The sequence below is a fragment of the Papilio polytes genome, unplaced genomic scaffold, assembly GCF_000836215.1.
Source record: "Papilio polytes unplaced genomic scaffold, Ppol_1.0 DF820711.1, whole genome shotgun sequence".
NCBI classification, from domain to species: domain Eukaryota; kingdom Metazoa; phylum Arthropoda; class Insecta; order Lepidoptera; family Papilionidae; genus Papilio; species Papilio polytes.
The window spans coordinates 432,233-458,303 of NW_013528493.1; the positions used below are offsets into that span (position 1 = coordinate 432,233).

The 26,071-nt window shown below is 34.2% G+C and overlaps 2 protein-coding genes across 3 annotated transcripts in view; both read left to right on the top strand.

The window, feature by feature from the left end:
• The first annotated feature begins 1,239 nt into the window (after positions 1-1,239).
• LOC106110275 (mitogen-activated protein kinase kinase kinase 12-like) lies at positions 1,240-5,572 on the top strand. Its single transcript, XM_013292039.1, has 7 exons — positions 1,240-1,587; positions 1,995-2,171; positions 2,339-2,537; positions 2,617-2,955; positions 3,032-3,169; positions 3,277-3,435; positions 3,547-5,572. Exons 1-7 carry the CDS (start codon positions 1,410-1,412, stop codon positions 3,920-3,922), a joined length of 1,566 nt encoding a protein of 521 aa, XP_013147493.1. The 5' UTR covers positions 1,240-1,409; the 3' UTR covers positions 3,923-5,572.
• Positions 5,573-6,146: 574 nt separating this feature from the next.
• Positions 6,147-26,071, top strand: part of LOC106110209 (muscle M-line assembly protein unc-89-like) — a 33,190-nt gene continuing 13,265 nt past the window's right edge. The window contains exons 1-10 of one of the 2 annotated variants that reach the window (XM_013291940.1): positions 6,147-6,470; positions 15,341-15,455; positions 15,917-16,090; positions 17,787-17,955; positions 18,382-18,506; positions 18,722-18,903; positions 19,180-19,341; positions 19,479-19,621; positions 19,772-20,152; positions 20,491-25,995. In XM_013291940.1, coding sequence (XP_013147394.1) covers positions 6,349-6,470; positions 15,341-15,455; positions 15,917-16,090; positions 17,787-17,955; positions 18,382-18,506; positions 18,722-18,903; positions 19,180-19,341; positions 19,479-19,621; positions 19,772-20,152; positions 20,491-25,995 — 7,078 coding nt within the window. In that variant the 5' untranslated portion in view covers positions 6,147-6,348. Of the gene's footprint in view, positions 6,471-8,061; positions 8,174-15,340; positions 15,456-15,916; positions 16,091-17,786; positions 17,956-18,381; positions 18,507-18,721; positions 18,904-19,179; positions 19,342-19,478; positions 19,622-19,771; positions 20,153-20,490; positions 25,996-26,071 lie in introns of those variants that run through there. The other variant, XM_013291941.1, reaches the window with a different exon arrangement.

Here is a 26,071-nt window from a genome sequence, read left to right on the forward strand (position 1 = left end):
GGGTTGGTCACTGCAATTTGAAATATGAAATAAAACAACTTTCAGCAAAATATTTTTAAGTCAATAAGTATTTAACATTTTTTTAAATTACAAATCAAAAAATATGCATCTCCTTGCGAGTTAGGGAATTTCTTGATAAACAAATGGTAACAAATTCTGATTGCAACAGTCACAAGATGATTCACATTTTCAAATGTAATTACTGGACCCCCCTACTTCTTCTCAGCGATAAAAATATCTCCCACTTAAAAAAAAAACTCTCTTGCACTACTTTTAAATGCTTTCATCACTTTATTTTATGGAGTAACATTAAAAAGCCACACAAAATGCGTAAAGTAATGACGCAAAGTGAACTGACAACCTATGTCTATGTCAATATTACCTGACATTAAATGTCACTTCTCATTTTATAAAATTAGCCGGCTGCCAAAAGAATCTTGTAGGACAATAATAATGAAAGAATTCAATCGTAGAATTAAATGACAGTAAATCAACAGGCGCGTTTAAATATAAGTTAAAGCTGTCATTTCTAAGCAAAGACTTATCCACATATGGAGGATCAGTGTCATATTTAATCTGTGGAAACATACTCGTCGTCATTCAATATAGTGGTACATACTTCTTTCGGCTGCCGGCAGTTTTATGAAATAAAAAATGACATTTAATGTCGTTTATCAGTTCACTTATCAGTTCACTTCGCGTCTTTACTATACGCATTTTTCGTGGTTTATTAATGTTTTTCCTTGAAAAAAGGTAATGAAAGTGTTTAAACCTAGTTTTTTTTAAAACTGGGACATTTTTTTTTCGCTGAGAACAAGTAGGGGTCCATTAATTACATTTGAAAATATGAATCATCTTGTGTCTGTTGTAACGAAAATGCATTACCATTTGTTACTTCAAGGAATTCCCTAACTTACTGTGTATTCAGAAATGTAACAAAAAACTGGCTATCTGATGTAGAACGCATTGATAAAAATTTGCTACGAGAGTTCTTTGACTATAGAGACTTCTCCACGAGAAAAGAAGTCAGAAATTATTTCCTAGTTACATCGTAAGGTACGAGTCCTTCTTTTAAATTTGCGTTTTTTTTTACAAAAAGAAAGAATGTCCCTTTAATATGGAAATATTACCTTGCTGGTAACCCTCCTGTCAATGTCAAAAAGGCTGCCACAATATCCTTGCAGTACTATACTCTTTGATGGTTTACATTCAGTAGTCAGTTCAATCAGCAATCATTCGATTTTAATATTCTTCAATTTCGATCGAAGGAGAACGCAGTTCGCTTCGCAGCTTTTAGTTTTGCAGTTTCTTACCTATTAGTGGTTCATGATTTATTTTCATCAGTGGTGGCGATCAACAGGCGTTTGCGGATATTATCATAAGAAAACCGAAGCTCAAGTGTTTGCAAGATGGAGGAAGATATGGTAGATCATAGTACAGTTCGCATTGTTATTAAAGACGAAGATTCAGTCCTTGAAAGGTCAGCCATTGCAAATATACAAGATCCGGGCTGGTCTGAAAAAATGATGCGCTGCATATATAACTTAACTTCGTACTTCCGGAAGCCGGATCTAAAATGTGAAGACGGTAAGTTATATGTTTGTTTTATATTTGTGTTCAATTGTATCGATTGGTTTTCCTAGGTCCCGTAGGATGCAACTCGCGGCGCATTCAAGGTCGTTGCGCGACGCAGGTTTACAAGGACGCAGCTTCATTGATTTTCTATTTATAGCCACATAATATCTCAATATGTTTTATTACATACTTACATATTATACATATTGGATGTTTAGGGTTTTGTTAATAAACATTGATTGTTTTTTAAATCCAATGTAAGGTTCCTTTATACCCAATTACTTTTTTCATAGGAACCACATATTTTTCAATAGTAAAAGTAGCCTATACATATCCAGACAAATAGCTAGTTCCTTTGTTGTTGGCTCACTTTTAATAGTGGTCCTGTTGATTGTATTAAAGCAAAAAAATGTTTGCAGAGGAAATTTGGGAGGTTCCTTATGAATCAATTACTGATCATGTATACATTGGGTCTGGAGCTCAAGGAGTGGTATACAGGGGCATATTGCGAGGAGAGATAGTGGCCGTCAAAAAACTTACAAGAAAGTCGGAGACAGATATAAAGCATTTAAGAAAATTAAACCATGAGAATATTGGTGTGTATTTGAAATTTATGAATAAATTGATAATGTAATCTAATGTTAAGGCTTTGAAAATTTTGCTTGTTATGTTGAAAGTGAGTAACATAACATAATTTCTTGCTATATTTGATTTTTATTGTCAGCTGTACATAAAATATTTAAGAATGTTTGTATTTGGACAGTCCGATTCCGTGGCGTGTGCAGCGAGCCACCATATTGCATTATAATGGAGTATTGCCAGTATGGTCGTCTATTTGAGTTTTTGCATAGTGGTGTTAGCTTCACTCCAAGCCAGATTCTCAAGTGGGGCAAGGAAATTGCTCATGGGATGAGCTATCTTCACAGCCACAAGATTATACACCGTGACTTAAAAAGTCCCAAGTTAGTATACCTTTTAGCCTCAAGATTGGTTTATTACTTTTATTGACCAGACAGTTATAAATTTATTATTTGGTTTTAGCCTTCTGATTGCAGATAATTTAGTGGTGAAAGTCAGTGATTTTGGCACAAGCCGAGAATGGAATGATGTTAGTGAGATAATGAGTTTCACTGGTACTGTGGCTTGGATGGCACCGGAAGTGATACGCCATGAGCCATGTTCTGAGCGGGTTGATGTGTGGTCATATGGTGTGGTGTTGTGGGAGTTGCTAACTCAGGAGATTCCTTACAAGAGTCTTGAGACTCATGCCGTGATGTGGGGAGTCGGCACGGATACTATTTCACTCCACATTCCATCCACTTGCCCGGATAGTCTCCAATTGTTGCTGAACCAGTGTTGGAATCGCGTACCGCGTAACAGGCAAGTGTCTCATAGCTTTATCAATCATATTATCCTAAGGTTAATGAAGTTGTTAATTTCTATTTTTGATACACAGGCCACCCTTCAAGATCATTTTAGCGCATTTGGATGTCGCTGGGGATGAACTGAATGCAATGTGTTTGGATCGCTTCAGCGAAATCCAAAATGGTTGGCGGCAGGAAGTGCATTACAGCATGGAGAAAATGTATTCTAGGTGAATATGTGTATAGTAAATTGAAATTAACTAACATATCTGATATAAATGTCAACAACATAAACTGTGTGATATTATAAATGTTTTTTACTTGTTTTTTCCAATAGACCTGAGCAGTCACAGGCACAGGATACGATCCAACGTCGCGAAGAAGAGAAGCGAGCTCGTCGAATGTACGAGAAACAATTGACGCGCGCTAATGAGCTTTACATGGAGGTTTGCTCCGTGCGCCTCCAGCTGGAACAACGGGAGAAGGATGTCGCTGAGTGAGTGCTCCCACTACAATCTGATAACTTAGACCATTATATGATCAGACAATTAAAGTGCACTCAAAATCACATTTTTTCATGAGTTTTAAAATGTTTTTTGTCAAACAGGCGCGAGAAAGCTTTGAAGAACTGCCATTGCAAGACACGCAAGTTTAAGCAGTACAATCGCCAGACATCTACGTCATCTGATGGAGTGAAGGTCCCATCACCTTGCAATCAGCCTAACAATGAGAATCTGCGCCGTCGTAAGAAGAAGCAGCCGGAGCAGAACCCTCACGCCCAGGTGCTGGTGAGCCTCGTCAACTCGGAGACTGTCACCACTGCTATCATCGATGACGACATCAACTGCGAGTGTGATAATGTCATCGACAACAACAACATGGAAACAATACTGCCAATGAAGGACTCCTTCATTGAAGCCAACGGCAATGAAATCAAAGATATCTCCTGCAACATTCATTTCAATAAACTCTCCTTACTGTAAATATTCACTTTCGAAGTCTTAATATTCCAATCAGGTCTATGTGGCATAGCATTTCTCAATTTTGCATGTCATGATAATTAACTATGTAAAACAGTATTAGTGTAGATGCATTTTCAAAGTAAATTACTCTCAATGGCATTTAATGTGTTGGTATCCCGTTTTGATTGTTTTTTTTTTAAAGAATTTTTGTGGATTTATACTTTCTTTAAGCAAGTGGTTACGCTGGCCTAAAACTATATCTGATTAATTCAGTATTATTTGTTGTTATATTCTTTTACTTTTATAGGTTTATATAATTTATTTTTGTTGGTAATATTCAGGTTGTTGATGAGAAGAATGTATGATGGATAAAAGAAATTTAATTCAAAAATGAGTGACATTTTCATGACACTTTTGTAGTTTTTGGGATCAATTTTATATTGCTATTAAAAAAAATAAAGGCATTACTGCCATGGTTATTTGATTCATTTTTTGTGTTAACTGGATCTTTTCTAATTATTGTAAAAAAAAATATTTTTTTACTGGTGGATTTGGGAGCAAAAATTGTTACACGAGGGATTAATAGATTTTTTTTTTAGTAAACTGGAGGACATGGTATTAGAGTACTTTGTTGTGACAATTTTTGTTTTGAGTATTGGATGTGTGGATTTGTAAGGTTTAAGTATTATTTCCAGTTTACAGACAACCGTAAAATATCTTTAGTGTTAATTTTTTACACAGTGTTTTATACATTTTTTACTTTTATTAAATTAAATTATGTCATTCCTAACTATTCTGTCTGAAATGCAAATTGATTATAAAATAGTTCATATAACGATAATATGTAGGTGTGTTTTAAATGTTAGTAATATATGAAAATATTAATTCTTGATGTTTATTGATAAGAAAAAAAAGCATTTTCCTGACTTAAAATCTGACTATTGTTATCTTTCCAAAGATATGCTTAAAACTGTATTCTGTAGCTTCTATGATGTACCGGCAGCATAGTTAGTAGCGGCAATGATGATACGACTTATCTTTATTTATAACTTTGTTGGTTCTTTCCCGTTGGACCGATGGACCATTGGCCTTTGTTCCGTAGGCCGATCGACTCAACGGGAAACACCTTTAGACTAAAAATAATAGACTGTATCTAGTCTGAACTTTTGATGAATCTTTACTGTTTATGATATTCTTCGTAGCAATTAAATGTATTTAAATGGAATATTTTTGATCTTAATGTTAAATTAGACGAAAGAAATAGTATAAGCACAGCATTGATGATATTCTATAAAGTATAACATTTAGTGTAGTTTTAGTTTAGTAGAAATAATATGACATGAATTTTAGACTTACATTACTCTCATAGAATAGACCCTTAGGTAAGTTTTAGCAATTGCAGTGATTTAATGATTTTGCTGTAGGAAAAATAACTCTATGGCTTTAGAGGCTTTTTATTGATTGTATCAAAATAATGTACATTCCAAAACCTTTACAATTTCCAAGCGCAGTGTTTTATTTAAGTGTCTATGCTCAATTTTCTCTCGTCACTTGAATATAATATCTAGTCTACCTATATTTTGTCTAGTCATAAATTAGTCTAATTTAAATATTTTCTGTAGTTCTAGGAAATGTAGATTCAATTTATGAAATAAAGAACTCATTCGTGAACATTTGTTTTATTTATTAAAATATCTCATTTCACCGCATATTTTAAGGACCCTGACTAAACGAACAAACTACGTTTTCACAAACAGCTTATACTATCAAATGAAATATAAACAATGAAATCTTTACTTCATGGTGTGTAATAAAAAATGATTTTCTGAAGGGTCATTCTTTTTGATAATCAAGATAATTTTTCAACAAAACTGCAACATTCTTACTCACAAATATAAAAGCGAAAGTTTAGACGGATGTTTCTTACAGTTGGAACCTAAACGGCTAAATGTATCTTGATAAAATTTGCCATAGATGCAGAGGATAGTCTGGGAGAACACATAGGTTACTTTTGATTTGGAAATTCTAGGTTCCCGAGGGATATGTGTAAATAAGCCCACAGCAGCCTGCCGCTCCTGCACGACTAACTCGCTCCACCGAGGCAATACCAGGAAGTGCAATGAGTGTAGATTGTATTTTTTCAAGAAAAATGTACGTATTTACACAAAATGTTACTGTAACTCTTTTTATACAATTGAATTAGTTTTTAATACATGTAATATGATATGATTAACGTGTTAAATACATTTTTTGTCGTTTCATTAACGAGACTAACAGATCAGCTGTTTAAGCAAAAGGAGTGTGATGATATTGGCAAAATATTTGCATCGTTTGAAATTCGGGCTGCGCATGCTACATTTTTTAGTATTATTTATAGAAAGTCTGCGGGCGGGAGTCGGCGCGCGCACTCGGTGTGGCGCGCGCGGGCCGAGAGCACTGGAGCCCCCATGGAGCCCCCCGCGTTCCCCGCCGGCGCCGGCAGCCTCCAGACCGTGAGGGCTGCGCCCGGTAGTGACGCCGACCTTGTACTCCCTCCGCCTTACGGCACACCACCTTTCCACTACGTATGGTATGTTGTATTTCTAGACAGAATTACCCTAAATCGTAAATTTTACTTACATATACAGCGAGTTTCATTTTATATGTATTTGAGTTTAGTTATGGGCAATTTTTTGAATCGTCACAGCTGACTAGATTTGTCCTGAACGATTTTGAGATGTATGACTAAGCTCATTAAGTGCACTGTGATTGACGTATACGCTGGAGGGATCGCGTCGCGCCGGTAAGCGTTGTTTATTTTTCACACGTCGAAGCGTATAAATACAGACCAGGAAGCAGGTCATCGCAGATATTCGATACTCAGTCGCTCATAGCTCACACAGTGTTATAATTTATGTTTTTAATGAAAAAATTACGGAATTAATAATATTAAGAAAAAGCATGAACCATAACTGCGAAACATCTTCCAACAATTTGTTTTAATACAACCGTTTGAGTTAGAATTGAATATTGTCTTGTATGTTTATTAAAGGAAAGGTAGGCTAATAACAAGTAGGGTATCTTGGTTTTATTGCATTTAACTAACTTTTTCGCAAATATACACCTGGAGTGGATGTACGAACTCTTTTATTTTGTGAACAAATAGATCATTTGTCAGTAGAATAAAATATCAAATAAAGGAAGTTTTAAAAGCTTGACTAACGACGGAACAGGAAACAGATATTCTCTGTCAACGTTTTGCGTGTACCTTCACTTTTTCTAAGTTGTTCTGAAAAGTTACTCTGAGTCACTGAGCTCATTTTTATTAATAATAAAACCATCGGCTCTGCCATTCAACGAGAGTATCATAGACTTAAATTCCTTACTTATGCAACAAAAATATTTTAATTTCATAGATCTTTAAGGTTGTGCGATTATATATCTTAATTTTAATTCAAGTGCATTTACAATTGCAACAATATCTAATGTACTAGAAAAACGACAAAATAGCATAATTTCCACATAGGTACACGAATTAGGTACTCCCTACCAAAAATATATTTGAGGTTATCAGGAACTTTGTGCGCAGCAGTTTGCCATCTGGTGGCATAATAGTAAACTAAAAACCAATGTTAAAATTATTGATCATCAAAATTTAACCACGCCATCTATCAATGGGTAGGTAAAACTTAGTATTACATCGTTTTTTGTTTTCTACATGTTAATCTACTAATAAAATTAGTTTCTTTTAGTTATTATTTTACATTTTCATTGAATTTTATAAACAAATGAGTGTCAGAATACTATGTACATCTTAAATCAAAGCCTTGTCAAAAGGGGTTGATTCAACGGAAAATAATTAATCACTTAGGGTCAAAGAATTGTTTTGTAATTTTATAACAATAAAATACGTTGTGATCATCCCGTTTAATACTCGGTAAACAAAGATATTATCATCTTAAAATTTATATACTATTTATCACCTTTTGTTGTATTGTCACCTATCTTCGAGATTTTCTAGCCTAGATAGTAACGAAGTAAACAATTTTAGTTTAATGTAAGGAATTCTCACATCTCATATTGTGGCGTCACACGATAAACAAATAGCGGCGCTGGCGTCGCATCTACAGAAATATCCAGCGGCCGACGGCGCGCGGCGCGCACAGTCCGCGTCCGCGCTTTGCCACTGCGAACTCGATTCGAAGCGAGATGCGCTCCCGCCATGGGCAGCAATTGTTGTAAAGGCGACGCAGCTGGGAGACCGATCAAGTCGAGCTCCTCCATCTACAGCAGGTATTTGTGGCTGGCCATCATCCTCGGCCAAGAGTTGCGCGGTGTGCCCTGGGTGCTACGCGCGCTGACACCCTGGCCGTACGTAGTGTATCATCAGTGCTCGCTGCTCGACTATACTGCAGCACTACTGCCCTCTGTCACCCTCTATATTAACGGTTTCCAATTGTTCATTAAAAATGTTCTCAACATACGTGAAATGTAATAAAAAATAATTTCATATCATCGAAAATAACACAAGCGCCGTTGTGTTTCTTGTAGTCCTTTCGTATTGATGTCGTGTTAATTGTTCTTGTTGCTTTATTGTTATTCATGTTTAAAATATAAATCACAAATCGTATTTCATGCTACTTAAGACATTTTTAAATAAAATTAAAATAAACATACATTGTAAAATAACATAACAAAATATATATTACTTCTCAATTTTAATTAAAATGCGTATTTATAGTAAAATATTTTTCCTGTGCGACTAATTACTGCGCATTAAGAACAGAATTGTTGGCAATGCGAACTTACTTTACAATATTGAATCGGTTATCGTTTCTTCCTTGGGAATTGGTTATTTGTTTATTTACGGAGTACATTTAAGAATTTTTTGTTTTAACAGTTTCCAACATAATAGATGTTTTGATCACAAAATGGTTTTCCTAAGAACAGTGGTTTCCTAGATACATATGTCCATCTTTAAATTCACCGCCGGCTCTTTGTTTATTTTTACATCTTTCGATACTGTAACAATCGATATTTTGTCTCGCATAATTCCCTCACTCTTAGTAAGCAAATAAATTACTTTTGTTAATTAGCAAAATCTATTTTTAATCGGCTAGTGTGGGGTTGAATATTCTAGAAAGAGGTAAATTGAGCGATACTACGAGTTGTAAAATTCTTAAAATCCGAATTCCGCATCGCTGTCTGATCCCTAATTCCCAATTCCGTCCTGAGATCATCTTCCATTAATGGAATTACCATAGCAATTACCATAAATAAAAAAGATCCCTACACACGACGTTACGATACTATAACCGGAAGTATAGACATTTAAAAACTCAATTCAGAATTATGGTTTCTGTACGAACTTAAATTAGTTTGTTGATATTTTGTGCGTTTTTATGGAATGAAGGCATTGTCGTGTGCAACGTTTAGGTCAAACTTTGACCACCAGATGGAACTCAGTTCTTTAGTGATTGCGGAAAAGTACCTTATTTCCTGCTGTAAAAAGACTTAATTTATATAATGTTAAGTATTCCGAACCATTCCTGGAAATAACTTAATTATGTGTGGATGATAAAAAGAATCGGAAGGAATCAGGCCCTTTCTCACTTCATGCAACTTTAAAATGTTCGGTATATAGGGTTGATTTCTTATTTGTAAACGATTACGCGATATTATGTTTAACTGAAACTTAACAAAACCGATTAATTATACAGTAATTTATACAAAAGTGAAATCAATATTGTTGCATTGACATTGAAGACTTTAAGAAGAAATGAAAGAGTTCTATTAGTAATACATTTTAGGAATCCCTGGGCAAAGGTTAGATTAAGTTATTATAAAGAAGAATTTTATACTAGTCTTATTAAGTAACACGTTATGATGGGATTTTTGACAAAACTACATTTGTCTAGTTAGTATCAGGCATTTGATAATGCAGCTGGCTCGTACACGACGTCCTACATGTAGAGAGCAATGTGTCAAAATACGTATCTATTAATATGCTTCGCAGTAAACATCTTGATTGTTTAAAAATAGGTTAGCGGATTAAAGCTGGCTAACTTTTTGTAGGTAAGAAGCCTCTGTGCGTCCTAGTGTCAAGAATTCTCATTGATATACTTAGGCTTCTCAGGTACTCTCATCGTCCATGGCTTAAACAACGTTGGATCGTTCGTAGATAATTAAAGTATAATGTTAAAAAACATTCACACATTAGTTTGTTTGTCATGAAATAAGGTTATCTATATTAATATTATAAACAGGAAAGAATTGTATTTATGGAAGTAATACTCAAAAACAATTGGGCCTATTTCAAAATTAAAAAGCTACGTTAGCAGTAACAGGCTGTGTTTTTTATTATTTTTAATTTCACGCGGACGAAGTCGCGAGCAACAGCTAATTTATTAATATTTGTAAATATATGTAAATACAAATCTTTCCTCTTCATAATGTTAATATTTATTATACCGGATTTTATTTTTTTCAATCAAACTGGATTATTGGACAACCCTATTTGTAAATGAACATGTTGTATTGTTTACGATTTACCCATAACATTAAACTGTCCACTGGTTGTTTAAAATTAGCTTAAAGTCGAAATGGCCAGTAAACTTCCATGTAGAAAATATAAAACAAAAAGAAAGCATGAAAATACGTCGTAAACTGAAATGAGAGCGTAACAACATCCCGAATGACGGTGCAAGGAAAACAACGTCGTCGCACGAAAGAAATTCCCGCGTTTGAAAGTCATAAAGTTTCGGGCTAAATAATTATGTTGTTTTAAGACCATTTAAGTGTTATACGTTAAACTGGAGACAATTATTTAAATAAAAATGTTATAACCAATTTTTTGCAACGGTTTAAAAAATATCCATTGGTATTTTCAACAGAATCGAAATAAAATTTTTTTAACAAATCTGAAATATTCATATACGAGTATTATGCATTTTTTAAGAATGAATATCTATCGATTCATTTATGTACCTTATTAGAATTTGAAAATCTCGAGAAAATTGCCATCGAATCTTTATTCGAGACAGGCGCGGACGCGTTGAATGGTTAAATCCTATTTATAGACAAGCTCCGGTTATTTTTAGTCTGATCGTAAATGGAGACAATTATAAAGACATATTTTTACTGTTAATTTGAATATGACTACTTGTTTTTTTATCTTACTATTATTTTTATCTGAATGTGTAATAGATTTAGTAATACGTTTAGTAAGTAGTAATTCTTGGATGCGGACGCCGGAGGCCCGTTTTTAATGGAAGCGAAGGCTTATGTTCAACAGAAGGCAGATCAATGCTGATGATGATGGTGAAGCCTCTCAACTTCAAATCAGTATCGTATTAAGCTCTAAATTTAATAACTTATTTTTGCATGGTGGATCGATTAAGTAACGATGTTTACCTTAAAATTGGTGTAGATTCCTTGTTGGAGGTTCTCTAGATACGTTTTCCACGAAAAATGCAAAATATCAAACATTCCGTGTGAAACTGGTAATAATATCATATGTCATAATAATCGAAGGAGGTTTGTTTGCATAAATCTCATGATGTTATGTCGAATTGTAAATATCCTTTATTTAGACTTTACCATTAGTTAGGTTATGCTTTTCACAGAGTTTCTGAGATACATTTTGCTGTAATTTTCCTGTATGCAATAAATTTGATCACCGCTTTCGTATTACCATATTTTCTTTAGAAAAATATAAAAGTTCATCAAAGTTGTTAAGGTGTAATAAGGCCATTGAATGTGACGTTTGTCTTTTCAAGTTCTACATGGATTATGGAGAAGCAGTTTGGTGCTCGTATAGACTGATATCACGCAATGTATCGATCATTACTATTTTATAGACGAATCGATATTTGAAAACGATCCATATCTTTTATACTAATACTAAGCTAGATGCCCACGGCCATGATGTTAAAGTAATAAATACTGTGAATACCTCAGCGATAGGAACGATATTGATATTGATGTAGAAACGTCGGAACTGGCTATAACAAATCAATTGCTCTATTTATAGTGTTTCAAACATCCGATATTTATTGTTCCACACAGAATAATTTAATTCATCAAATCTTAGTTATAACAATAGTTTGTTTAACGAATTTGTACAAAGTAATTAGGCTACGTATTTGGCCGCGGCATTGGCGTCTCGTAACTGTATTATTTTTAGATGAGAACTCGGGTGGACGCAGACGCTTTGTGAAAATATTGCAAACTTGGTGCGCAAGGTCACGGGTTCTCATTCAAGTTTTCTTTTTTTTTTGGATGGTATATTTTTTGTATAATGATTACTTATATAAATATGATTAGTCCGGCTCGCTATTGGCCATAATAACAGATTAGGTCTTGGTGGACTGACATCAGACATCGGTTTTAAGACCTATCCTTTCCTCCATATTATAGATTCACAGACATGTAAATGGGACTATCTATTCTGAACATAAATAGTCCTTTATAAGCCGTATCTCTTAAAAAATCAATGAGTAACATTTTAAATTGCTTAAAGAATATTAGTCCTTTAGTTATAGTCTAAATTACCCCGTTATGTTTGTACTAAGTTTAAAATACTGCGCAATTTTCCGCCCCCGCTTATTCTAGACCTTTCAGCTAAAGTAGGTTGCGCGCGCCGATGTCCGCGCCGATGATGGATACGACTTTACCCAGGGCTTTATTGATTACGAAGTATTTACTAGAATTATTTCTGATTATTACACTTAGTTCCATAAACTATCGAATTTAACTACCAAAATATCTCAAATAGACTGCTGATATTTCATACACACGTCTAAGGGAACATCATTTAAGTTATTTAAGTGCTAATTTCTGATTCGTTGTGCGCATGTCTTTAAAATCAATCAGTTCAGGTTATCTAGGATAGGTACGCTAACGTAGGAACTTCATGCGTCAAAGGATTATTGATCGCTTTCCATTTGATGCGCAATAATTGATATAGCAGACACCTCGAGCATGATCTTATTATTTTCATTTTAATAAAATTCAAAATACTGTTTATGTTTTATTTTTTTTTTTACAATTGTTATATGGCGACTATTAGTTTTGCCGGTTTCCGCTATAAAAGGCTCGATCTGTTAATGTTTTTTTTTTCGTTCAATGGATTCTTGATGTATCAGTTGTTTAAAAAAATATTTGCAGTTGTATTCACATCCTTTTTTCTCAACAAAAATTTTCAATTTCCTACTTACATATCAGATGTAGTATATTTACTTGTCTCGACAAGGCGAGGTTTCCAGTTCTAAATTTATTTATTTTTAAATTAGCTAAAATTTGTCGCTGGTTGTTTACAATATCTTAAATCCGTTGAATAGAAAACTTATATACTTAACTTAACAAAACGTACAATTGACCAAACGGACCCATTTCGTTTCTGGTTAGTATTTGATTCCATTGTTACACACGTGCGTGCGCCCGGGCCAGAAATAAATAAACCAGGCCTGACAACTGACATACAAACGGATGTTGTTCTGATTATGCACTTTGATGAATTTCTATTAAAGATATTTATAACTTTTTTTTGAACGTTAATGAATGAAATCTATCCTTTGTTAGTGACCAAGTCAGAAGGCAGGAGGGTACGTTTATATTTTTTTATTGTTATGTATGAAATTGTATGCTTATCCTCCTGTGGTTTAAATGCATGAACCGATTTTGGGGTTGTTAAGGTGTTATTCGATTTGAGTTTTTTCTTAGAAAGTCATACAGTCAGATGAATGAGAACAACTTATTGTCATTTAAAATCTTGCCGTTATAATAAAATATTTACAAGTTGAAGTATGTCAAGATGAAATGTTTAAAACCTTTTATGCAAGCCGATCAAATCTGCTGCATTATATTCTAATTATTTTATTATACTTTAGTAGTTTAAATTTTATACATCTTTTAATATAAGTAGGAGTCATGTTTTAGTTGGCATTGTTTATTGGACTTGTTCCATTTGATCTTTGATCTTGTCATCATTATTTCCATGTACCTATTTAAACAGGAATCAATTATAATTAATAATCTATTATATAGAAAACCTTCGTTTATCATAAAAATAACCCCTAAGTATGTTTGTTCTCCATTCTTTCCTTTGCTGATTTTAACTACACTTTGGTAGGAAGATTTAAGAGAGTCGCTAAAGATGTGCTCTTTAAAATAAACTAATGTAATATATAATTAAACCGTGTTTTTTTTGGGTAATTGAATTGGCGATATGTCTAAACGAAAACGCCAAACGCCTTCATTCATCACAAGTCTTACATCACGCGTATTTAGAGTAACTATAAAAGTTTGCGTAATCTTCCGTTTAATCTGCCTAAGACAAGACAAAGATAGAAATATAGGCCAACTGTACTGGGTACGCTTATTAATGCGTATTTCAAGAAAGAAAAACAGGATCTAACTATGTCTTTTAATTATTTTTTGTCTCCATACTCAAAGGGAGAACGCATAAGGATACAAAATAAAAAATAAAATAGTGGTTAAGAGTTGGATAAGAAATTAAAAAAAAAATTAGACGAAGGTCTTTAAAATTATTAACGTACGTTACGTAATTTGCCCAGTTTAATAAGAATGTTGCAAATAAAATTTAGGAATATTTACGAAATTAAATCGGCGTCTGTTATATTATTAAATTATATCTGAAATTAATATTTTCTCCGTTCTAATTCTGCTACGTGGTACACAGCTCACACGTGACAAGCATTTAATTTATACTGGAATTGTAACTCGTTGCCAAATGTATGGTATTGAATGAACGGAAAATATTTATGTATGTTATTTTGTATCGTAACAAAAGATAACTAAATGTTTTATCTTCTCAATAAAAATACTACTTTCTTTACAAAAAATGAGAGTTTATGTGTTTAAAGATTCGACGTAAACTCCCATATTCTAACTACAGAAGTAAGTATTCTAATGAGAGAAATGTACCAAATCTCTAGGAAAACACCGAGGTATCTTATTTGTAATTGTTTAGCTTAAGCACATGACATACGTCTTATACACGTATGTAATAGAAAATAGGTAGCCTAAGTCGTACCTGTCCTAACTCATTGTCTTTTGTCTTTAAACAGGAATATGTTCTTATTGTAATATTACACCTATAACTGGTAAAGCCATTGTTTTCTGAGGACTGTCGCATCTATGTGCGTTGAATTCGTCTTGTTTTATGTGATATTCCAGTCTTGAGATATATATATATTATTGTTATAAATGTTTTAATGTGACGCACGTAATCCTGATATTAAAACATTGTAAGATATAAAATAAAAATCATAACTATCTGTAATTTTAGTGCGAAATTCTCTCCTGCCACCATGAAACATCTGTCACATCATTTCTTTCTCAGCCTTTTCATCAGATTTCTTTCTATATAGTTACTTTCGCCTAAGTTTCGAAGATAAATAAAGTTTGTTGGTTTATTTACTTATCGTTAATGTACAGGAGCCGTGCGGGAGCGTCGTTAGACGATCGCTTCAAGGCGTCAGAGGACGCGGGCGGCGTTCGATTGACGGTCTCGGCTGCTCGTACTGGCGACAGTGGCATTTATACGCTGCAAGTGAGTTAAAACATTCTTAGTTTATGCATAACTGTATGCTAAATAAACAAGTCAACATCACGTCGATTGCTCAAAACGGCATTAATTAGTCCTTACCTTTCATTCTCGATTGTAACCACCAAATGATCTATCCACGGTTTGTGTTTCTTCACGTACTGTAGAAAATATTTGCTCTTTCGTGAGGTTTCTTGGTGAAGATAGTTCTCGACTTATCAAAGAATTTCAGCTTAATGTTTTTTTGTTTGTATTGTTTGACAAGCAATATGAGCATAAAAGAAGGAGAACTTTAGTTATGAGTGTGGTACACCGGTAGAGGTAGACATAGATAGAGATGGATGTCTGCGTCAAAAGTGACATGATGAGGTAAATAGATTAACCTAGAAAAAGAACTGGTGCGCCGACCCTACGGGAGTAGGATAAGGACAGGGAGATGTTTGTTATTTGTATAATTCGTGACGTAGGCCAGCAATGCTGCCGGTAAAGACACACGCCGCCTGCGACTTGAGGTGTCAGCAGAGGAGACACCGAGCGGCGACGACCCGCCGACCTTCCTGCGACGTCTACAAGACCTCACTGTCAAGGTCGGCACACGGACACGTTTCCTCGTCGAAATCGTCAGCTCCACTGAATGCAAGGTATAAAGTATGCAATTTCAAAATTTCACTTGCCTTAATATTCATGTCACATGATGTATGAGCCTTTAATCCTGCGTAGGATGATTTTGAAAAGTTATTTAAGGAATTAACAAACATTTGCTTGTTTGAAGATCTTTATGTTTATTAAAGTTTATACTCACTAATGTTAGCCCAATGACTAAATACTACGAATATTGAAAAACATCTATATAAACATCTTAATCTTGAATTATTTCTTAATGTCGTCTATTACGTAAAAGTCCGTGGTGTAGGTGCTAGAAATATCTATTGCGAGCTCAAAATAGAATTGCCTCTGACAAAATATTCCAATCAAACATAATATTGTTACACTGTTTACGTCTACTGCGGGTATCGATTATTTAATAACCTAAACCCAAGATTGACGAGGTACCATGAGATAAACCCAAACTGAAAAAATATGCGTAGTTTATACTAGGAATTGTACTAATAGTATCGTCGTATATCAAGATTTGAGATGGTAACAGATGTGATTTTTGTAATGATTAAGAATAGGAAACGAGCATCTAGTTGAGGTTATACGAGAGATTAAGAGGGCTAAGGTTAGTCAGGCGTTTCAGAATACAGCATGCTAACATATATGTTAAGCCAGAGGATTACTGAAAATAATTAAGTAGTTCCTTAAATTTCTAACAACTTCGTTAAACCTGCATAATAGAATAGTAGTGCAAATGGATAAGAGTACTCAAGCCCTTTTAAAGGCTTACTTCCAGCCATGCTTTTATTTTGGCAGTTTTGCGCTTAAAAATATTAAGATGTCTAATATGTAATACAGGAGTCAAATTATGTTTAAATGCTTAATATCTTGTAACAAAGCGTAAACACACACACTTCTTTGTTGCCTAAGATGGCCGCAATTACAGCATATTTTTAAATAATTCTTTTTTAATAAAATAAAACCCTACACTTACTTCATGCTTTAGGCTTCACGCTATTAAATATAGTTGATAAAGAGATTGGATTAAAATCCTAATGTGTGTAAGAGACCATAAGTTGCAGCCAACATCCGGGAAGCAAGGTTGACATGGATTGTCATCATGTCATGTCATTTTGATATTTGCAATTGAAAAATTGACAGATGTAAACGATAAAATGAAGTTTTTATAAATACCTGCGGATGAAGCCGCATGGGAACAGCTAGTAAAGAATAATAATGAGAAAGTCAGTTTACTGAATGTAGTGGGGACCTTGAATATCTTCGGAATGCGTACACCGCACCGTCAATGACATAATTTTTCTATTTTAAATTCACTCCAAGACGTATTTTTAATGTGTTTTGTATTTCACTATATTTATAAAAATTGTTTTTATAGTAAACATATGATAGGGAATAAGTTTTTTTACTGGACCTTTTTATTGGATATCATGTTATGAGGTACCAGACGACCAGGTTTAAATTTGTACTACCACTTTATTTATTTATATATTTTTTAACCTACCCTCAATACATATTTACACATACCGACACCGAATAGTAACAAAAATAACTTGCGAATGAGTTACAAGCGTGTCGCATTTTGTCGCCGAAGAGCTCCATTATAGACTTTAAATTTCCAGATATTTTAATCGAGAAGTTCGTACATTACACCAATTTGGTATCGACCGAGTTTGGGATGATATGTTTTATATAATTATGACCACTGAAAACCACTTACAGGTAACATGGTATCGGAACGAGAGGCGGCTGATGGAGGCGGAACGCGTGTCGTTGGTGCGCGATGGTAACTTCTGGTGTGCAGACGTGGCTACGGACGCGGGCCGCTGGACATGTACGGCAGAAAACATCGGAGGGAGAGCCAGTTGCTCTGCGCACCTTAATGTACTTGGTTAGTATTCACATGAAGCGAAGATGAGGATTATTCTCAACCGTCAACCCGCTTTGTTTCCACGTGGGAACAGATAAGAATAAATAGTTTCATCTGTCCCACCTTTTGCGGCGAGGGGACTGTTGGGACTTATTTGATTTCATAACGGTACCATCTGTCACTTTATTGGTGATAGTTTGACTAAAAGGTGGGACGGATGAAACTTTTTATTCTTACGTGGAGACAGAGCAGGATGACAATTGAGAGTAATCTGCATATGAATGGTTTTCCAATACATACTTCATCCGCGTCTCTTTAAATTACAATATACTTTGGTGATAAGGAAAAATATCTGTGAATTACCTACATTCAACAATATCGTCCAAAGGGAATGACACCTTAAATACCAACTTGATCCTTTTAACCTATTAATATAACTGATTTCAGTACCAAAGGCGTACAAGCGGCCAGAGTTCGTTGAGGAGCTCCGTGCGGTATTGACTGAACAAGGCACCGTGTCGCTGGAGTGCAAGGTCGTGGGGGTTCCTACGCCAGTCCTGCGCTGGTTCAAGGTGGATCTATAATCTTACATTTTTCTTTTCAATTTTATCGTTAATACTCTTTTACGTTGAAGGCCAACAATGCTAGGTATTTTCTTTCGTTTTGTAGATGCTCTCTGCCAAGCTAATGACTATTAATTGTGACACTTTATTGCTATTACTGTTTAATTACGATTTTCTCGAAGACCATGCCGACCGAAGAAATAACATATATTTATATCTTACAGGACAGTCGCGAGATAAAGGCCGGTGATGTGTTCGCACTCACAGCTAATGCAGAAGATCCAACTTCGCTTGGCACATACACTTGCGAAGCTGTGAACTGCATGGGTAGAGCTTATTCATCCTCAAAGGTACACGTCATCGGCCGTGGATCAAGAGATGGATCCCTTCGACCTGGTCAATCTGGGTAAGCTGGTTTTAAACAATTTTTTTCTGCTAAAACCCTTCAAAAACGTGTCGTTTTGCTTACTTAGTTAGCTGCGATATGTCTCTGTGCTTCTGCGCAGTTGCGTGCACTGCAAGAAAACCAAAGCACGGGTGTGCCTGTTCCCGTATGTCTTGAAGTCCCTCCAATACTTAAAGCGATTATACATTCGAATCCTACTTTAACGTGTTTTAAGTATAACATTATAATATGGCGTTATTTTGGATATTAACATTTATTATTTCGTCTTTTCCACAGGGGTGTATCCCCAGAGCCGCCTCTGATATTCACAAAAGAGCTGGAGGATCAGGCGGTGAAGATATGTGATCCTCTGACCTTGAGTTGCCACATCGTTGTCCCGCCCTGGCCCCGGAGTGTCGTCTGGTACAACAAGGAAGGAAAAATAGAACCAAATGAAAGGTATTCTATAGTAAAATTTTATTTTATCTGGTTAACGTCCATAAAGGACATGTCTTTTGACAAGATGAAATGACATATCTTCTTGTTGACTTGTAGGGAAGATTCAAGTATAATACGATTTTGCAACTTTACGGCAGGTACCACGTGACAGAGGACGGCGTGGGCGGTTACCTTTTAGAGGTGACCAGTGCAGAGTGGCAGGACGAAGGGGAGTGGAAGTGCGTCGCGACCAGCGCGGGCGGCCGCCTCGGTATCACCACTTGCTACGTCACTATGGATGGTAATCTACATTTGCAATTTAACTTTTGGGCAACAATAATATTTGCCCAATATTTATAAATACGTTTAATACTCTACGAATAGATGCTAGTGATACTTTTCATTACGTTTATTGTATTGGTAACTTACTTTTTTAAAATTTCTTTTGCAGTACCGAAAAATTTCCGCAAACCTCGGTTTATGGAAAACTTACAAGCAATACTCACTGAGGAAGGTCTGGTATCCTTCGAATGCAAAGTTGTTGGTTTTCCAACTCCAGTTTTAAGTTGGTTTAAAGATGGTCAAGAACTTAAGCCAGGCGATGTTTACCAACTAACTGGTACCAATTCCTTAGGTTCCTATTGTTGCATAGCCAGAAATTGTATGGGGCAAGCCAGTAGCTCTGCGGAACTCACAGTGGAGGATATACAAAATCAGTTAAATGAAGAAGAAAAGTTACAGTTGTTCTCAAAAAATCAGGCACCGAAATTTCTTCAAGGTTTAAAAAGTGTGGAAGCAAAAATCGATGAACCATTCCGTTTCACAGTTAAAGGTACTCCAACAAATAATAAATAGCTTTATTGATTTTATGATAATTTATTGGATTATGCTTATTTTTTAAATAGTAATATAATAAATTACAGTAGTTTTACTAGCATAATGCTTAAAGCATTTTCTAAAAAAGTTTCCCTTTTTTTACTAAGCACTTGGTACTTTTACATACCAATAACGTTTATCATTATCATATCATCATAACTAACCTTATTCATTTAACTAGTTGAGTGTATATCATAATTATCTGATCAAGGACTTATACAAATAACGAAGTTTTTCTTCTACATATTTACTGTTTTCGACAAATCACTAACAAAATATTTTTCCAAATTTCAGTTGCCATTCCGCCTGAGCCATCGGTCTTATGGTACCGAGATGATCAGCCCGTGGATGATTCACCGCGTTGTCATCTTGATAAAGAAGATAGAGGTGGATTCTTTCTTGATATAAGAAATCTAGAGTTTTTGGATCAAGCAGAATGGAAGTGTGTTGCTATCAATGACTTTGGCCATAGCGTTACCTCATGCTTTTTAAAGTTGATTATTCCGCGTCATTATAAAAAACCACGATTCCTAGAAAATTTACAAGCAATTTTGTCTGATGAGGGAGCAGTCAATCTAGAATGTAAAGTAATTGGCGTCCCCCAACCTGTATTAAAATGGTACAAAGATGGAGAAGAATTAAAACCTGGCGATATTCATAGGATAATATCCGGTCAAGATGGTACCTGTTGCTTAGGTACTTATACTTGTGAAGCACAAAACTGCATGGGCATTGCTGCCAGTTCGGCTTCACTCCTCGGTTTTGATGATTCGACGAAAATTAAAAGCAAAAAGAAAACAGAAGAACAGACATTGCAGAGAAATTTATCCCTCAGCACTATTCACGAAGAACGAACCTCACAAATGTATGATACACCAGTGGGGGACATAACTTTGGATGATAAAGGAGAAATATCCTTTTCTTTTGACGGAAAGGAAGTATCAGTTTCATTGTATGAAACGCCAGATTTGACGGAAGAGGAGGCATTGCAAATTGTTGAAATGTATGCGGATCAATTATCTGAAAATATCACAGAGCATAATATTGTTGAATTGCCTCCCTTAAGATTTGTGAAAGAAACATCTAATTCTGGTAATTTACTAATGGAAGCGATAATAATTGACGTCTCACCAGAATACTTTGCCTCACCAGAAGAAGATCTCAGGACAGAAGCGGATATTGAAGACATATCTATTGCCGATGAAAACTTACCTTCCCAACTTTCTTTGGATCAAGACCTTGAAGAAAAAATTGTATCCGCCTTGTCTGATGAAAAATACGAAGTTTCTCATCATTTAAATAGAAAAAAGTCTGATTCGCAAAAAAGCGCTGATGAGTATTTTAGTTTATCTCGCGAACATTCCTTATCTGAAGAAAAAAGAGATGACGATACAGAAGTGATATCCGAAAGTGATTTACTTAGTTATGCAAGTGCGCATAGCTCTGGAAAACCAAAATCAAAAATTGATAAAGTATTATCTAAAGATGTCAAAGACCCATCAGAAGGTAAAACGGTCCCTAAGATAAAATCAGAAAGAGACGATAGTTGCGGCTCTAGAAGATCTAGTACTGAAAGCGAAAAATCAATAACTAAACGTAGGGAAGATATCAAAGAAAAGCAGATAAGTCCTATGGAACAAGTAACATCGATAAATAAGTTAATTGAAAATGTTATTGACATAAGTACGTATCTAAATATTTTGGTAAAAGACGTAGAAGATCTTGAAAATGATATAATCCTAAAATCAGAATTTATGTCTTCTGTCGTTACAGCGTCAAAGAGTGTAGAAATTATGAATAGTGTGCTGTCTCCATTGTCTGAAATTAGTAAGATAATTGACAAACTTAAAGTGTGTCGAATAGGAACTAATGAGGATAATAGTGCACACTTTTATAATGTTTCGCAATATTTGAAATCTCTGCAGCAAGCGCTAACTATCATTGAAAAATGTATTGACGTTGAGAGCGAGAATAGAACTCTTGTAAAGAAAACGTGTGTGTTACTAATCGAAAAATGTAGCAGTCAATTCCAAGAACTTATGATGCTTATGAAGTTAATAAAAACAAATGGCCACGGCGTGGTAGATAACAAAGTATTGTTAGATATTGATTCAATATCTGACGAAATTATTAATATTGTTAATTTTACGGCAGGAACTATAAAGACAAATAATTTGCTAATTGAGGCTGATAAATTACAGGCCCTAGAATTATCTATTGAAGAAAAGCACTTAAGGGATACACAAAAAGGCATACAAGAACTGAAAAAAACGCTTATTTCATTGCTCAATATTGTACAAAATGCAGAAGTGGAAACATTAAAAGAAGTTGAGAATATAAATTATAGTTCAGTCATACTTGCTGATATGTCAGCATCGATTCAGGATTTGCAATTTGCGTTAGAACAAGTTGAGTTATTGTCAGTAAAAGAAAACTCTCTACCTTTGAACAATTATAACACAGAAATTATAAATGCTGTTTTGAAACCCGTACTTGAATTAAGAAATTCGTTTGAGTATCTTTCCGAAGAAAGTAAAGATATTCAAGATAAAACCAAGTTAAACCAAAAATTAACATGTGTTAAAAGTAATATAAATGAGATATTTTCACATTTAAATAATGTTGAAAAGAATGTAGGGTCTTATGATATTTTACAAAACGATAATAAACTAGAAACACTTCAAAAAATGGCACATATTTTAATATTATTAGAGAGTAATTTAACAACTTTAGACCATGTACCTTCGATGAGAGAAAATTTGCTTCATTTACATAAGAAACTAACAAAAATTTTAGAAAATGTGATCGAAAGTAATGAAGCAAAGAAGTATTATGATTTTGTAGAAATTTGTGAAGTCATAAAAAGAATAAACAATTGTATTGAAAATGTTGACTCCCATGCAAATCTAAATTTACCCAACATTAGTAATGCGTTTAACATTATCAAAGAATGTCTAGTCAGAAACGTTTTCGATACAGATTTAAATAAATCCGTAATTGCCAATATATCTGAACTACAAATTTGCATTCAAGAAATCATCAATCGAAAACAACATGAAACTCTTGACTATGAGTTTGAATGTCTACCACAGACATCCGAACGTGCATTTGATATAGGTAATGCAAAAGCTGTAATGGAGCACATTGATCGAACTCTAGCAACGATTGCTACAGTTACATCTTATCAATCAGTAGAAGAGAAAAATACGGTTGGCATACAACCGTTGGAAAATGTAATTCCCATTTTAGAAGAACTTAAAAATGTTGTAGCTTCTTTGAGCTTAAGCGGGATAGATTGCGAAGAACATGTGTCTGAAATTACAGATATACCATCTCAATCAGTGGAACTTTTAGCTAAACCCCTCTTTGAGATGAACCGACATGTATCAGTTCTTAATGAAATCTTATTGGAAGACCCCGAAAGCATAAAAAGATACCATCAACCAATTTCAATATTCGCTCAAGCTTTAAACGAATTATGTGAGACTTTAGAAATCGTGCAGCATGACATTATTTCACAACTTGCAGAATATCATACTAGTTCGTTTTCTTTTACTTTTGCTGACACTCTTCAAAGTCTACACAGTGCCATCTTGATAGTAAATAATAATATAGAGTTAGAAGTTCTTGATGAAGTATCAACTTTAGAAGATATATCAGGTTTAAAGACTACCGCAGATACAGTACATACTGATCACTTGGAAATTCCAATTATTGAACATAAGGAAATACAAGACTTTTTAGAGCCAATTACAGGATTACCTCAAAAGTCTTCCCTGATCCACATTTTGCATGTATTAAATAAACATATTACAATACTCCAAAATCCACAGATTGTGGAGATTTTAGAAAAATTAACTAAGAGAGAAATCCCTGCCAGTTTATCAGCTGCTACAGAATTGTCTACCTTACAATTAAGAATTCAAGAAATTTTACATACAATGATTCAAAGTTCTGAAAATGTTTTTGCTAGAGCAACTTTTTATGAAGTAAATTCACTATCTGAATCGATGCTTGCATTACAACAGAGATTATCTCAAATAACTACTGAAAACATTCCAATTATTGAAGGTATTGTAGATATTTCATCGGACTTAATACATTCCGTTATCCTAGCCGTTGCAGAATTCAAAGAGCACCTTGATAAGTGTATAGACGTTATATTTCCAGCATTGGAAGTTGTAAATAAAACTGTTAATGTATCAAATAAAATTGGAACTTTAAAAGAAACGTGTGAATTTTTGAGTGATTTAATAGCTAATGATAGCGCATCAAATACAACTTTTAACGAGAAATTAAAACTCTTAAATCTTCCAACAAAAAAATTATTAGACGCACTTGATGTTTCCAAGGAGATTGACGTAAAAAATATAAAGCACCTTACTGAAGAACTTCATAAAGAAAGTTCACATATCGAAGAAGAAATTATATCTATTGCGCCATTGCCCATAGAACACATGGAAGAAGAAGAAGCTCATTTGCTAAAAGCTTTGGATAATATCGAATCATCTATTTCTATTTTAGATCAATATGAATGTGTAAGTTTATCTGACACTTTCAGTTTACATTATTGTTCTCCACAACAAGTTAAGGAAATAGAACCACATCTTCTGTGTCAATTAGATGATATTTTGATTACTATTTTTGATGTAATTCACGACTGTAAAATTGATTTTGAAATTCAACAAAATATTAAAAGTTTTATAGCTATGTGCGAACATAAATGTATTATCCTACGTTCTTTAATAAAACATAAATTAACATATAAACGTATTATTAGATTGTACCAAGAATATATTTATATGTATAATTCAGTTAATTTATTTAAAGATAATATATTATTACTAAACGTGCCCAGTAACGTAGAACAATTTTTGATAGAGTTTCTTGAAAACATAAATAACTTCTTAGATGACTTACGGATATGTGCTATAAATGTATTAGAAAACAACATGGAATTAATATTTACAAGTCCGATGACGTCTCTGACATCCAATTGCGAAACACTTGCTGAAGACAACATAACTGCTGGTTCATCTGATTTAACAAATGTAATACAAGCGTTTTTTAAAGCTAAAGAAGTTATTTTGCCGTCTTTGAATAATCTAGACGTTCTCGTTATAAAAGATCTGAATTTAAAAGTATCAAAGAATGAAATAAGTAGAATGGAAGAAAATGTTACAAATGCGTGGAATAATTTTGAGGTGATATTCAAAAAATACGTTTCAATAAATCTATCAAAGGCCAAGCAAAAGCATCAAATCGATAAGGCGAATCAATGTATTCAAAATTATAGCGATTGTAAAATTTCAAATGGAAGAGCAAAACAATTGATTCTATTGCAAAGTATGGCTGATTGTTCAGAAATTCTAAAGGAAATTGTTTTGGAAAATCGAGAATTACTGAAAAATAAGTTACAGAAACTAGAATATTTGGAGGTTTCGTTGTCAGAAATGTACACAGAACTCCTTGATCTTTGTGAGAAACTAAAAGAAGCAAACTATACCGATGCATCTTTAGATTCGTACATTCTTAATGTTAATGAGAAATTCTGTAAATTTATCGCAGAGCATCACCAGGCACAATGGCTAATAATAACAAGCGGAGCTAAATCTTTAATTTTAAAAGTATGTAACGAGATAAATAGAGTTAAAAAACACTTAAATTATTCCGACGCCCAAACAGACCCGACAACTATAACTATCAATACTTTTGTGAATACCATAAATGAAATTGAAAAACTATGCATTGTAACACTATATTTACAAGAAACAGAAAACATACAAACTCTACAAATTGGTAAGTTTATTCAAAACATTTTTTTAATGAATAGGATAATCGAATAAAGCGACAAAGCTTTAGATTACTTCTTGAT